Source organism: Mobula birostris, chromosome 7, assembly GCF_030028105.1.
Source record: "Mobula birostris isolate sMobBir1 chromosome 7, sMobBir1.hap1, whole genome shotgun sequence".
Classification (NCBI taxonomy): Eukaryota; Metazoa; Chordata; class Chondrichthyes; order Myliobatiformes; family Myliobatidae; genus Mobula; species Mobula birostris.
In genome coordinates this window covers 9,935,270-9,949,170 of record NC_092376.1, presented here as the reverse complement: position 1 = coordinate 9,949,170, position 13,901 = coordinate 9,935,270, and the positions used below count along the sequence as shown (strand labels likewise).

Below are 13,901 nucleotides of genomic sequence, written 5' to 3'. Positions count from 1 at the left end.
ACCTGGAGTCCACAGTCCCCTCGGTTAATGGTAGGGCCCAACGAGCCCACGCTGTCCAATTACACCCATGTGACCAAACAACCGACTAACCCTTGTGTCTTTGGAGTTTTGTAGGAAAGCAGAGCACCTGAGGAAACCTACGCGGAGAAATAGTACAAACTCCTCACAGACGTGCTCAGGGTTGAACCTGGGCCACTGGAATGGCGGTAGGCTAACCGCTACACCACCGCGCCACCCAATTTATGTGTCAGAGGGGTCAAGCTACAAGGAGGGGTTGGGCAAACCTGGGCTGTTTTCTTTGGAGTGTAAGTAACTTAAGGGAGACCTGACAGAAGTTTATCAAATTCAAAATAAATTTATTACCAACATTTATGTCACCATATACAATCCTGAAATTCATTTTCTTGTGGGCATACTCAATAAATCCATGACAAAGTACCAACCACAATAGAATCAACGAAAGACGGCACCAAATGGGCGTTCAGTGTGCAAAAGACAACAAACTGTGCAAATATAAAAAGAAATAATGACAAATAAGTAAATAATTATCAAGAACATGAGATGAAGAGTAATTGAAAGTCAGTCCATAGGTTGTGGGAATATTTCAGTAATGGGGCAAGTGAAGTTACCCCCTCTAGTTCAGGAGCCTGATAGAGAACATAGAACATAGAAATCTACAGCACATTACATTGTTATGCCAACCATGGAACGTACTCTAGAAACTGCCTAGGATTTCCCTAGTGTATAGTCTTCTATTTTTTCTAAGCTCCATGTACCTGAGAGTTCCTTAAAAGACCCTATTGTATCCGCTTCCACCATTGCTGCCAGCAGTGCATTCTACGCACCCACTGTGTAAACAACTTACCCTGACATCCCCTCGGTACCCATTTCCAAGCACCTTGAAACTATGCCCCCCCTCGTGTTAGCCATTTCAGCCCTGGGAGAAAAAAAAAAAGCCTCTGACTATCCACACGATCAATGCCTCTCATCATCTTATACACCTCTATCAGGTCACCTCTCATCCTCCGTTGCTCCAAGGTGAAAAAGGCCAAGTTCACTCAACCTATTCTCATAAGGTACGCCCTCCAATCCAGGCAACATCCTTGTAAATGTCCTGTGCACTTTCTCTATAGTATCCACCATAGTATCTATGGTTGAGGGGTAATAACTGTTCCTGAACCTGGTGGTGTGGGCCCTGAGGCTCCTGTACCTTCTTCCTGATGGCAGCAGTGAGAAGAGAGCATGACCTGGGTGGTGGGGGTCCCAGATGATAGTGATGCTGCTTTCCTGCGACAACGCTCCATGTAGATGTGTTCAATGGTGGGCAAGAGCTTACCCGTGATGGACTGGGCTGTATCCACTACTTTCATTAGGATTTTCTGTTCGAGGGCATTGGTGTTTGCAACCCAGGCTGTGATGCAGCCATTATGGGGCATGCAGATTGCCAGAACCTTTTCCTGGGGTGGAAATGTCAAATATTGGAGGACATGCATTTAAGGTGAGAGGGGGAAAGGCTGAACAGGCATTTGCAGAGAATGCTCTCTTTAAAATCAAAGTGGTGGGTGCGTGGAACAGGCTGCCAGGGAAGTGGCAGAACTTTAGTGATAGTGGTGCTTAAGAGGTTTTTTTTAGACAGACACAAAAAGGGAAAAAGTGGGGAAAACTAGTATTGGAATGATCAAAACTTTGAAATGAGGGGTGCGGAGCAGGGGGTACTCATTCTAGGATGAATGACTCCCCCAACATCAGCATGTAATGAAGAAGTTTGTTCTGAAGGTGTTCACCAGGGTTGTGTGTGAATTCTTTCCATCTGCAGCAGACAAAAGAGGTTCAGTTCAACTTTGCCTCACGTTCAGCACAGACATGGCGGGCCAAAGGTCCTGCGCCTGCGGTAACACACTCACAACCGAGCGCGCAGCCTCAAGTGGAACGTGCCACGTCTACAAGGAGCGCTGCCACAGGAAAGCAACACCAGCCCACGCTCTCCTCTCGCTGCTGTCATCAGCAGCCCCAGGACCCCCACCACCATGTTCAGGAACTGTTATTACCCCTCAACCATCAGGCTCCTGAACCAGTGTGGATAACCGTACTTAACCCAACACTGAGGTCCCACAACCTACAAGCTAATTTTACAACTCCTGTCCTGAAGATTATTTATTACTTACTTAACTATTATTATTATTTTGTTTTTCTTTTTGTATTTGCACAATTTGTTGTCTTTTGCACATTGGCTGTTTGTGCAATTTTTCATTGATTCTATTGTATTTCATTGAAGTTATTGTGAATGCCAGCAAGAAAATTGATCTCAGGGGTAGTATATTGTGACATACATGTACATTGATAAATGTACTTTGAACATTGATAACATTATGTGTGGTTGTCCAAATACTGACATATTTAAAGTCCTACATATGTAAAACTGAAATAGCTACATTGACACATATGTTTTGGTCGTGTTCTGTATTGAAACAGTTTTGGAAATCTATTTTTTCTACAATTTCTAAAGCTTTAAAAATTAATTTACAACCTAATAAATTGACAGTTTTGTTTGGTATAATTCCTCAACATATTCATGGTATTTCGATATCAGACCAATATGCAATTGCATTTGTTACATTATTGGCTAGAAGGACTATTTTATTAAAATGGAAAGATATTTCTGCTCCCACTTTGATACATTGGTTCTCTCAGGTGATGTTATGTCTTAGTTTGGAAAAAAATCAGGTCGAACTTTTGATCCTTGATTTGACTTTGAGAAAAGGTGGGGCTCTTTTGCCTGCTACTATCATTTGATTTGAGCTAATTAAGATGGTTCCCTTCTGATTCTTGGGTAAATGGATTTGGTTGGCGAATTGATGTCTTTTTTTTTTAAATAGAAGCTTGTATGGTGTATAGCTCCAGGTTTGTGCTCCAAATGTTCTTTTTCTTGTTTTTTTTGTTTGTTAGTTGGGGTTAAAGTCCTACAGAATGAACCAGGGGTGAGAAATGGAGTACAGATACCCCACAAGCCCTATTCTATCCCCACCTTCAGGAAAATCTTGGTCTTTCCAATCTGCCAGTCACCATCCTGGCCCAGGAAGGCTTCTGCTATTCGCTGGCATGTCCCACGCAGGTCACTCTGGGAAAAGAAAAAGTGATTTTCAAAAAAAAGCTCTACGCAGCTTTAGAACTCTCAGTCAAACTTCGAAGGTCTCCCTTAAATAGCAGGGCATTCGTGTGAAACAAGGATAAGATGGTCAGAATCCTCCTCTCGAAACTGGAATCTCCAGTCTCTTGATTCAGGCAATACTACTTGAGGAACACAGCCTACCCCAGGGTGACTTTTCAGCATCAGAACCAAGCTTCCTTCCACTGACGGGTGTCATGAAATTTGTTGTTTTGTTGTTCTGTGCTGCACTGTTGTTTGCAGCAGTACAGCGCAAAACAAACATTTATTCTCTGTTACAATAAGGAATACAAAAATTAATCAGTAAATAGTGCAAAAAGAGAGCAAAATAGAGAACATAAGGAAACTCGCAGATGCTGGAATTTCAAGCAACACACATCAAAGTTGCTGGTGAACGCAGCAGGCCAGGCAGCATCTCTGGGAAGAGGTACAGTCGACGTTTCGGGCCTGATGAAGGGTCTCGGCCCGAAATGTCGACTGTACCTCTTCCTGGGGATGCTGCCTGGCCTCCTGCGTTCACCAGCAACTTTGATGTGTGTTGCAAAATAGTGAAGTAATGTTCGTGGACGGTTCAGAAACCTGTTGGTGGAGGGGAAGAAGCTACTTCTGAAATATTGAGTCTCTCTCTTCAGGGTCCCATAACTCCTCCCTAACGGTAGCAATGAGAAGAGGGCACGTCCTGGACGGTGAGGGCCCTTTATGATGGATGCCCCCTTTCTGAGTCATCGCCTTTTGAAGAGGTGCTCGATGGTGGGCTGGCTAGTGCCTATGATGGAGCTGGCTGAGTTTACAACCCTCTGCAGCTTTTTCCAGTCCTGTGCATTGGCCCCTCCATACCAGACAGTGATGCAGTCAGAATGCTTCGTGGTGCTTGTGAGCGTCTTTTGTGACGAAAGAGGGTTACAGAAGTACACATAGACTAAGATGTTAACTGTCCTGTGCTAGCACCAGTGGGATCAACAGTTGATCTGCCACCTGTCTTCAGGAGAGAGAGATAAGTAAGACAATGGAGCAGCATTTGGAAATGTTAATGAAGAGACGAGAGAGTTTAACGGAAGGAGACACCGGTCTGAGTATTGTCAAGACCGGCTCCTTTTGAACCCTGAACTGTTTGAAGTGTGATGGACAGGCAATACCCCAGCAGGGGGATAAAAAGGGGCAGATTCGCTAAGGCAATCGACACACGACTCCACGAGGTAACGAGACCCTGAAAGCGGTGTGCCCCCCCACTAGTTGGTGGGAGTTGTTGGAGGTCTGGTCGCGGGACCAGCCATAGACGCACAGGGTGGAAAGGTACGGATCGGCAGGAACCTGGTGTGTGTGTCCGCCCTTGCCTGGGTGTTGGGTTCACCGCAGAAGAACGATCGTATCTGGAACGGAGGGGTCACAGTCGGTGACCTCAGAAGACATTACAAAGGGCTCGCCCGATAGCTGACTGCGAGGAATATCGAAGGTCTGTTTGGAATCCGATCCGAATATTTATTCGTTCTCTCTCTCTCTCCCGCCCCCCCCCCCGCCCAATGGCACAACAGTGATTACTGCGAACTGAACTGAACTCAATTGAACTGAACTTTGCGTCACTTGAAACTGGTCATTTACCCCTAGACTGCGATAGAGCTTGATTGATACTGTTATCCTAGTTCTGTGTACATGTGTGTTTACTCATTGCTAACCTGTTGCATTTATATCCTTACTATTAGAGCACTGTGTTGCTTATTTCTTTAATAAAACTTTCTTAGTTCCAGTAATCCAGACTCCAACTGAGTTGTCCATTTCTGCTGGTTTGGCAACCCAGTTACAGGGTACGTAACACTTTGAAGATATGCCAAACCTCCACAAACTTCTAATGAAATATAGCCACTTGCGTGCTTTCTGCATGATTACTTCAATATGTTGGGCCCAGGACAGATCTTCACCATTAGACAATTCATTTCAATACCTTTAAATTTAATTTCCCTGGTTACCAACTTTGCCAATAGAAATATGCATTTCCTGTCCCTCTTCTCTGCATGCACTCTTCTGACAATCTGGGAAGTATTTGTTTGGACAAGGTAGAGGGAGTTTTACTCTGCATCTTTCCCCACTGTTCTTTTTATTAATTCAATGTACAGTTAAATAACACAAAATCTAAGAGCATTCAAGAATTCATTTTCATAACTCGTGGTATCATCACTTAACATCAACACATCAGTAATTGGACATTTACAAAATGAAAGTAAACAGATCATGGGGTTTTAAACATAAATTTTTGATGAATAGTCTGCAATGGAAATGGAGGCTGAAAGTTACATATGGTGTTGGAGACCTACTGGAAATGTGCAACAGGAAATAGTCAGGGGGTTTTACTTTGCATCTAATTCTTAAAATTAAAACCCATTTGCTTTTGACACACCATAACAATACTAGATGATAATGTGAAAGAGTTTTTTTTGAACATATTTTCTGTCTAGATGATCAAAAAATCTAAATTTCTAAAAGCTTCATTTGTAAAGTTATGCCATTGAAAATTTACCTCCAAATTCATGTTTGCTTTTAAAAGCTATTCCACACCAATAACTAATGATTACTTGTTTCTAATTTCAACATTTAATTTTATTTAACTGAGGGTCTGACTCCAGGCAGAGATTGGACAGGCTAGGACATTATGCTCTGGAATAAAGGATTCCAAATTCTCTAGGAGCCTGAAAGATGACCGTATGGAAATGTATAACATCATTTGGGGCATAAATAGGGTGAATGCAATCTCCTCTCCCCCTCGGGAAAGGAAATAAACAAACAGAAGGCATGAGTTTGTGAGAGGGACAAGTTAAAAGATTCAAAGCAACACACACAAAATGCTGAAGGAACTTGGGCAGCATCTATGGAAATGAATAAACAGCCAATGTCTTGGGACGAGATCCTGCCTCGAAACTGAGAAGAAACGGGGAAAGATGCCAGAATAAAAAAGTGGGGGGGAGGGAAAGGAGGATAACTAGAAGGTGATAGGTGATAGGCGAAGGCAAGTGGGTGTGAAAGGTAAAGGGCTGGAGAGGAAGGAATCTGATAGGAGAGGAGAGTGGACCATAGGAGAAAGAGAATGAGGAGGGAACCCATGAGGAGATGACAGGTAGCTGAGCAGAGGTGAGAGGTCAGAGTGGGGAATAGAAGGGGGGTGCACATTTTTTTAAACCAGAAGGGGAAATAGATATTCATGAGAAAAGTCAAGAACTCAGCAGGCCAGGCTGCACCTATGGAAATGAATAAACATTCGATATTTTGTGCTGAGACCCTTCATCTGGATTGGAAAGGAAGGGGGAAAAAGCCAGAAGCCAAAAGACTTTTGGATATGTACGTGGATGGGAAAAGGTTTAGAGCAGGGGTTTCCAAACTATTTTTATGCAATTAACCAAGAGGTTCGTGGACTTTAGATTGGGGACCCCTGGTTTAGATGAAAGTGAGACAAACTTGGCTAAATGGAACTAGCTTAGATGGGTACCTCGGTTGGCATGGAAGAGTTGGGCCGAATGGCCTATGTACTCTATTAGTCTGACTTCATTATAGCCTGAAATCTCACAACTATTCTTCATCCAATAGCTCCCAAAGTTAATTCCAATGTATCCGTATTATAGGTGGAGAGCAACAATATCCATACAATTATTTGAAAAGCAAATACTTTCTTTTTGGATACAATTATAAAGAAATTAAGAACCTTTGAGAAAATCTGGTGCAGCACAGCAAGACTCTAAGCACTCCCAATTCCACAACTGTTTTAACTATTTTAACAGATTCACTTTTAAGGCAGTTTAAAAATAAAGGAGCATTAAAACTTGGAACACCAGTACTTAGCAGCTGTAAGCTGGAACGAGCCTGTGGTGGGAATGCATGGTGGGAGGGTGTCGAGGGAACTCGACCCTGCACTTGAACACAAGATATTCTGCAGATGTTGGAAACCTTGAGGAACACACACAAAATGCTGGAGGAACTCAGCAGGTCAGACAGCATCTATGGAGGGGAATAAACTGTTGATGTTTCAGTATGAGACCCTTCATCAGAACTGGAAAGGAAGGGCGGCTGATGCCAGAATAAGAAGCTGGGGAGAGGGGAAGGAGTAGAAGTTGGCAGGGATAGGTGAGACTGGGTGAGAGGGAAGGTGGGCAGGGAGGGGAGGGGGGATGAAGTAAGCAGCTGGGAGGCAATAGGTGGAAGAGGTAAAAGGCTGAAGAAGGAATCTGATGAGGGAGGACATTTCAACATTGGAAGGTGGAGGGGCACCAAAAGGAAGATAATGGACAGGTGAGGGGAAGGGGGTCAGAGGAAAGCCAGAATTGGGACTGGACGAAGGGGGTGGGGAGGGGAAGAACTTACGGAAAGTTCGAGAAATCAATTATCATGCCATCAGATTGGAGGCTACCCAAATGGACTATGAGGAATTGCTCCTCCAACCTGAGAGTGGTCTCCATGTGGCAGTAGAGGAGACCATGGACCAACATGTCAGAATGAGAATGGGAAGTCAAAAAAATGAAATGGATGGCTACTGGGAAATCCCGCCTTTTAAGGGGGATGGAGCGAGGGTGCTCAACAATCTACATCAGACCTCACCAAGAACTCGAACCTACAGTTAACCTGTCTGTCCCTGCTCTGGAAGCGTTCGATGGAACAGCATCAAGGGAACTTTACTGTATCCAACCAACCTTATCCTGGCCCTGGCAGTATGTAATGAGACAGAACAGCTTTATTTATCACAGATACATTGAAACATGTGGTGAAGCACGCTGTTTGCATCAAATCAAATCAGCGTGTATTGTACTGGGCAGCCCACAAGTGTCACCATGTTTCTGACACCAACATAGCATGTCCACAACTGACTAACCTCAACCCATACGGTACTGTCCTTGGAATGTGTGAGGAGACCAGAGTACCCGGTGGAAATCTATGTGGTCATGTGAAGAACAGACAGACAGTGTTGGGAACTGAACCTCAATCTGCAAGGCAGTGCATTAACCCCTATACTACAGTATCGCCTGCTCTCTTTACCAACATTCCCTCTATTTTTTTTCTTTACAGCTGCGTAGACCAACCATTGCTCTGAGCAAGATTTTTTTTTCCAAAAACATGTCTGAAAACGGCACAATAATTTTTTTTGAAATATATACACTGCTACAATCTAGAATGAAAGTAGAAAAATTACATACTTTTGATTTTAATTATTAGTGGGTATAACAAAATACAGCACTACAAAGAAAATCCTTCACAGCTCATAAACTTTTTCCTCATCTGTCGTTATTCCAGTTGTGCTGCAACAAAGGTACGTGCGTGGGAGCCTTTCAGTTACGGCACAGCTCACAGGAAGCAGTGGTCCTTATCTTGGTGCATTGGGGGGGGGGGGACTCTATTCTGTTTCTAACCCTTGTATTCTTTATCCTGGGAGTAATAAGGAGTCCAATGAACAAGTAATTATTGTACAGAGCAAGTTCAGGGACCCATGTGATTCCAGATTCAGATTTATTTAGCAGATGTACATCAAAACATACAGTGAAATGCATTGCTTACCTTGGCCAACAAAACCCAAGGAAGTGCTGAGGGCAGCCTGCAGAGTGTCCACACACATTTCAACATTTACATTGTATGCCCACAATGATCAGTAGATCAACAGCAACAAAACACACAAAACACAGCTCACACACACACACCACACACAATAATCCAACCCCAGGACAGGCCAGGCCTCCAGCCTCGCACACATCAGGCTTCTGACTTCCCCAGTGAATTTGCAGACTCAGGGCTTTGGCTGCGATTGACCCATTGAGTGTAGACAGTGGATGCACACTCCCAAGTTCATGAGAGCAATAAGGAAAATTGTCAAAGGACATAGATCAGTTGGAAATCTGAGCTGAGAAGCAGCAGGCAGGGTTTAGAAACATAGAAAACCTACAGCACAATACAGGCCCTTCGGCCCACAATGCTGTGCCGACCATGTCCTTACCTTAGAAATTACCTAGGGTTACCCATAGCCCTCTATTTTTCTAAGCTCCATGTACCTATCCAGGAGCCTCTTAAAATACCCTATTGTATCTGCTTCCACCACCATCGCCATTCCACGTACTCACCACTCTCTGCGTAAAACATTTACCCCTGACAACCCCTCCGCACCTACCATTTTAATCCTGAAACATGTGAGATAATGCAGATGAGAAGGTGGGGAGTGAGGGAATAGTACATAGTATATGGCAGAACCCTAGGGCATGTCAGCAGGGGAAAAAAACACCCAAAGAACAAAAGCCAACCGACAGGCAAGTGAGGGGATTGCCTCATTCCACATTAATCACGTTCCAAATTAGGGAAATACTGTTTATTGCAAGTGGTCTAAAACCAGGAAGAGCAGTCTCATTACATGGATCACAAAGGATCACGGTGACTCGCCCTGTCCTCAGCACAGATAAGGTAATACATGCAGGCTAGGACAATCCAAATACAAAAAGCAACCATCAAAATGGTTCTCATTGAAGAATGGCTGAAGAATTTTATTAAAATGGGATGAAGGTGGGATTAGTGTAGGTGAGTGGTCAAGGGCTGGTGGAAACTCATTGATTTGAAGGCCTGGTTTCTGTCTGTTGTCTTTTTAAAAATTTATTCACTCACATCATCGCCAGCTAAGCCAGCATTTATTGCATAGCTCTAGTTGCCCTTAAGGTGGTGACGAGCTGCCTTCTGAACCGCTGCGGTCCCCGAGGGGCAGGCACACCCACAGCGTCTGTTGTTGTTCCCCCTCTCCAAGAAGTAGGCAGCAAGGTAGTATAATCATAAAATCTGCAGATGCTGGAAATCCAAGACACACACACAATGCTGGAGGAACTCAGCAGGTCAGGCAGCATCTATGGAAAAGAATAAGCAGTCGATGTGTCCCACAGAGACCCCCCTCATCGGCGTGGAAGTGTAGTGGCTAGCCTAACGCTGTACAGTGCCAGCGATTGCGGTTCAAATCCTGACTGTCTGTAAGGAATTTATTTATTCTCCCTATGATCACAAGGGATCCTCTGGGTGCTCTGGTTTCTTCCCAGATTCCATTGGTGGATGAGGGTTTGATTACAGCATTTAATAGAAATTTGGATAGGTACAGGTAAGGAGGGGTTACGGAGGGGGTTACGGTCCAGGTAAATCAAAATCAGCCTCAGGCTAATATCAGTGGCATATGCCATGAAATTTGTTGTTATGCAGCAGCAGTACACTGCAATACACAAAACTAAATTACAGTAAGAATATATACTGCATATTCAATAAGTCAAATTAAATAAACAGTGCAAAAAAAATTTTAAAAACTAGTGAGGTAGTGTTCAAAGGTTCAATCTCCAACCAGAAATCTGATGGAAGATGGGAAGAAGCGAAGAAGCTATTCCTGAATCGTTGAGTGTGTGCCTTCAGGCTCTTGCATCTCCTTGCTAATGGTAGCAACGAGAAGGAGGCATGTCCTGGTGATGGGGGCCCTCAGTGGTGGATACTGCCTTTTGGAGGCATTGCTCTTCGAAGATGTCCTGGATGCTGGGGAGGCTGGTGCCCATGACGGAACTGACTGAGTTTACAATTTCCTGCAGCTCGTTTCCATCCTGTGCAGTGCTCCCTATTGGGACTAGGTAGAATAACAGTTTGCTACAGATCAGATGGGCCGAAGTGCTCTATGACACTATGATGGATTTAGCATCAGTAAGTTACGGGCGTGCTGTACTGACAGTGGAAGCGTGGCGACACTTGCAGGCTGTCCAGCACGTTTTCAGACTCTGTCGGTCACTGACACAGTTCACTCTATGTTTCAATGTACGTGACAAATAAAATTAATCTTTAATATTTGAAGAGCAAGGCTAATCTTTAAACTCTTAAGAATGAAGTAGCAGTGTTCACCTGTTTGTATGCTGGTTTGACCCCGGGCATTAGCACTCTGTATCGATCGACAAACTCCACAAAGGTGTAGCGAATGGGGTAACCCGCGCGCCGGATCCGAATGGTCTCCATCATCCCAGAGTATCTCAGCTGGCGGACACACAGCTCCCGGTCAAACAGCTGTCAGCACAGAGAGAGGGGCACGTCACCGACATGCCGGAAGGAAGAGGTGAAGCTCTTCAGCCGAGTCAGGTGCATGAGAAAGACTCCTGCACCACCGGCCAAGAGCAGCCGTGCTATTGACGGGACGATCGGGAGAAGGGAATGGGTGTAAAATACATCTAGCAGCCAAGGACATGCATCCTCATCAAGATCATATTTAATATCACTGACATATTGTGAAATTTGTTGTTTTGTGACAGCAGTACATAATAATAAAAGAAAAACTATAAATTACTGTGCACATACATCTATTGATGCTTCTGGACACATCTTCAGTGATGTTCCTGGAATCATCGGGTGTTTCGGGTCTTTCAACATCATACAACCTCCTCCATGTGACCCAGCCGGGGCTGATCAGACCCCAGCTTGTGTCCAGATGGCTAGCTACTTATGACTCCATGGCTCCCCTCTTTTGAGCCACAGCCATCTTGAGGCCCTCTCTGCTGCATCGGTGGTACTGCGGATGGCTCCCCTCTTCCTCTCTCCCTCGATGCCCAACATTGCTGAAGGCTCTAACTAAGGAATGGGCTATGAATCCCCTACAACCAACCTCCACTGGGAGACACCTCGCTCTCCATCCAGCCTGCTGACAGTTGCTGACCAGTCCTGCGTACTTGGAGAGCTTCCTTTCAAAGGCCCCTTCCAAGCGATCTTCCCATGGGACTGTCAGCTCCAGCAGCACCACTTGATTCGTAGACTCAGACACTAGGACAATGTCTGGTCGCAGGGTGCTGGCTGCGATATGGTTGGGGAACTTCAGCTGCCCTTCGAGGTCCACCAACAGCTGCCAGTCCCTTGCAGAGGTCAGAATACCTGCAGATGTTCTTTTGGCAGGTATTGGCTGCTCCCCAGCTCTGACAAAGGCAATGGTCTGCTTTACATACAGTATAAAATTAAATAACAGAATTAAATAATATATAATTAAATTAAACAAGTAATGCAAGAAGGGAGAAAAAATATTGAGATAGTGTTCATAGGTTCATTGTCTGTTCAGAAATCTGATGGCAGAGGGGAAGAAGTTGTTTCCAAAACGTTGATTGTGCATCTTCAGACTCCTGTACCTCCTCTTCAATGGTAACAATGAGAAGAGGGCTCGTCTTGAGTAATGGGTAGGTGAGTTCTGGGTGGAAATCACGTATGTGTGAGATTTCAGCCCAGGTTTTTGAAGAGTTTCACAGTCAAAATTGCCCAGAAACATTTAACCAGCTGGTCCCACATTGGCGTAGGTGCTCACCCTAGTCACTCCCTCCTCTTTTCCCCTTCAATGTGCAAGACATTGGTGAGGCCTCATCTGGAGTATTGTATGCAATTCTGGTCACCGACCTAGAGGAACGTTATCAATAAGATTGAAAGAGAGCAGAGAAAATTGACAAGGATGTTGCTGCAACTTGAGAACCTGAGCTATAGGGAAAGGCTGAATAGGCTAGGACTTCGTTCCCTGGAGTGTAGGGGAACAGGAGATTTGAAAGAGGTATACACAATTACGAAGGATAGGGTTAATTCAGGTAGGCTTTTGCCAGAGATTGGGGGAAGACTAGAACTAGAGGTCATAGGTTAAGGGTGAAAGGTGAAATATTTAAATATTTGAGAACCCAAGGTGAACATCTTCACTCAGAAGGTAGTGCGGGTGGAGAACAGGCTGCCAGCAGAGGTCATGAATGCAGGTTCGATTTCAACATTTAAGAGACATTTGGGCAAGTACACGGATGGGAGAAGTATGGTCAGGGTGCAGGTCTTTGACACTAGGAAGAATAGCAGTTCAGCACTGACTAGATGGGCTGAAGGGCCTGTGTTTGTGCTGCTGTGGTCTATTGGGCAGAAGATACAAAAACTTGAGACAGCTTGTATCCCACTGTTATAAGGCTGTTAAAAAGTCCACTAATATGATAAGATGGACTCCTGTCCTCTCAATTTACCTGATCATACCTTATTGACTGCTCTGCACTTTCTCTGTAACTGTAACACTTTATTCTGCATTCTGTTATCGTTTTCCCTTGTACTACCGAATGTACTGATGTGATGAAATGATCTGCATATTTAACTGGACCTCAGTTAATGCGACAATAATAAATCACTTAGGATAATTACCATGGAAATCTAACACAAATGGTCACTAGCAGCAAATGCAGTGGAAGATTGCCATTTATTTTAGTTTATTTAGAGATACATATGCAATCGGCCCTTCGAGTCATGCCACCCAGCAACCCCCAACACCAATTTCCAATAACTGATCAACCTACTAACCAGTATGTCTGTGGATTATGGGAGGAAACCAGAGCACCTGGAGAACAGCTGCACAGTCTTTGGGAAGAACATAGAAACTCCTTACAGAGGATGCCACGATTGAACTCAGAACTCTGATGCCCTGAGTTGTAATAGCAGAGCGCTAACCACTACGCTATCGTGATGCCTATCCTTATGTGACATGGTTTATATACCCTAATGAATTACTTTGGACCCAAAGGAGTTCCTCCATGGGCGTCTGTTAAGGAGATAAAAGACAGCAGATGCTGGAACCCTGCGCAATAAGTAATCTGCTGGTGGAATGAGCATCACCTATGGTGGGGAAGGAATTGTTGCTATTTCAACCCCCACCCCCAGATCAGGGAATGAGTGTGAAGAGAGGAGATAGCCAGAATGATCTCCTACCATCAGGCAGGAG

The 13,901-nt window shown here is 44.4% G+C and overlaps 1 protein-coding gene across 5 annotated transcripts in view; it reads right to left on the bottom strand.

The window, feature by feature from the left end:
- Positions 1–13,901, bottom strand: part of myo7aa (myosin VIIAa) — a 292,479-nt gene that overhangs the window by 126,977 nt on the left and 151,601 nt on the right. For all 5 annotated transcript variants that reach the window (XM_072262606.1, XM_072262604.1, XM_072262607.1 and 2 more), the window contains 2 exons: positions 11,039–11,197; positions 3,026–3,118 (listed from right to left, as the gene is read on the bottom strand). In XM_072262606.1, coding sequence (XP_072118707.1) covers positions 3,026–3,118; positions 11,039–11,197 — 252 coding nt within the window. The remainder of the gene's footprint in view (positions 1–3,025; positions 3,119–11,038; positions 11,198–13,901) is intronic.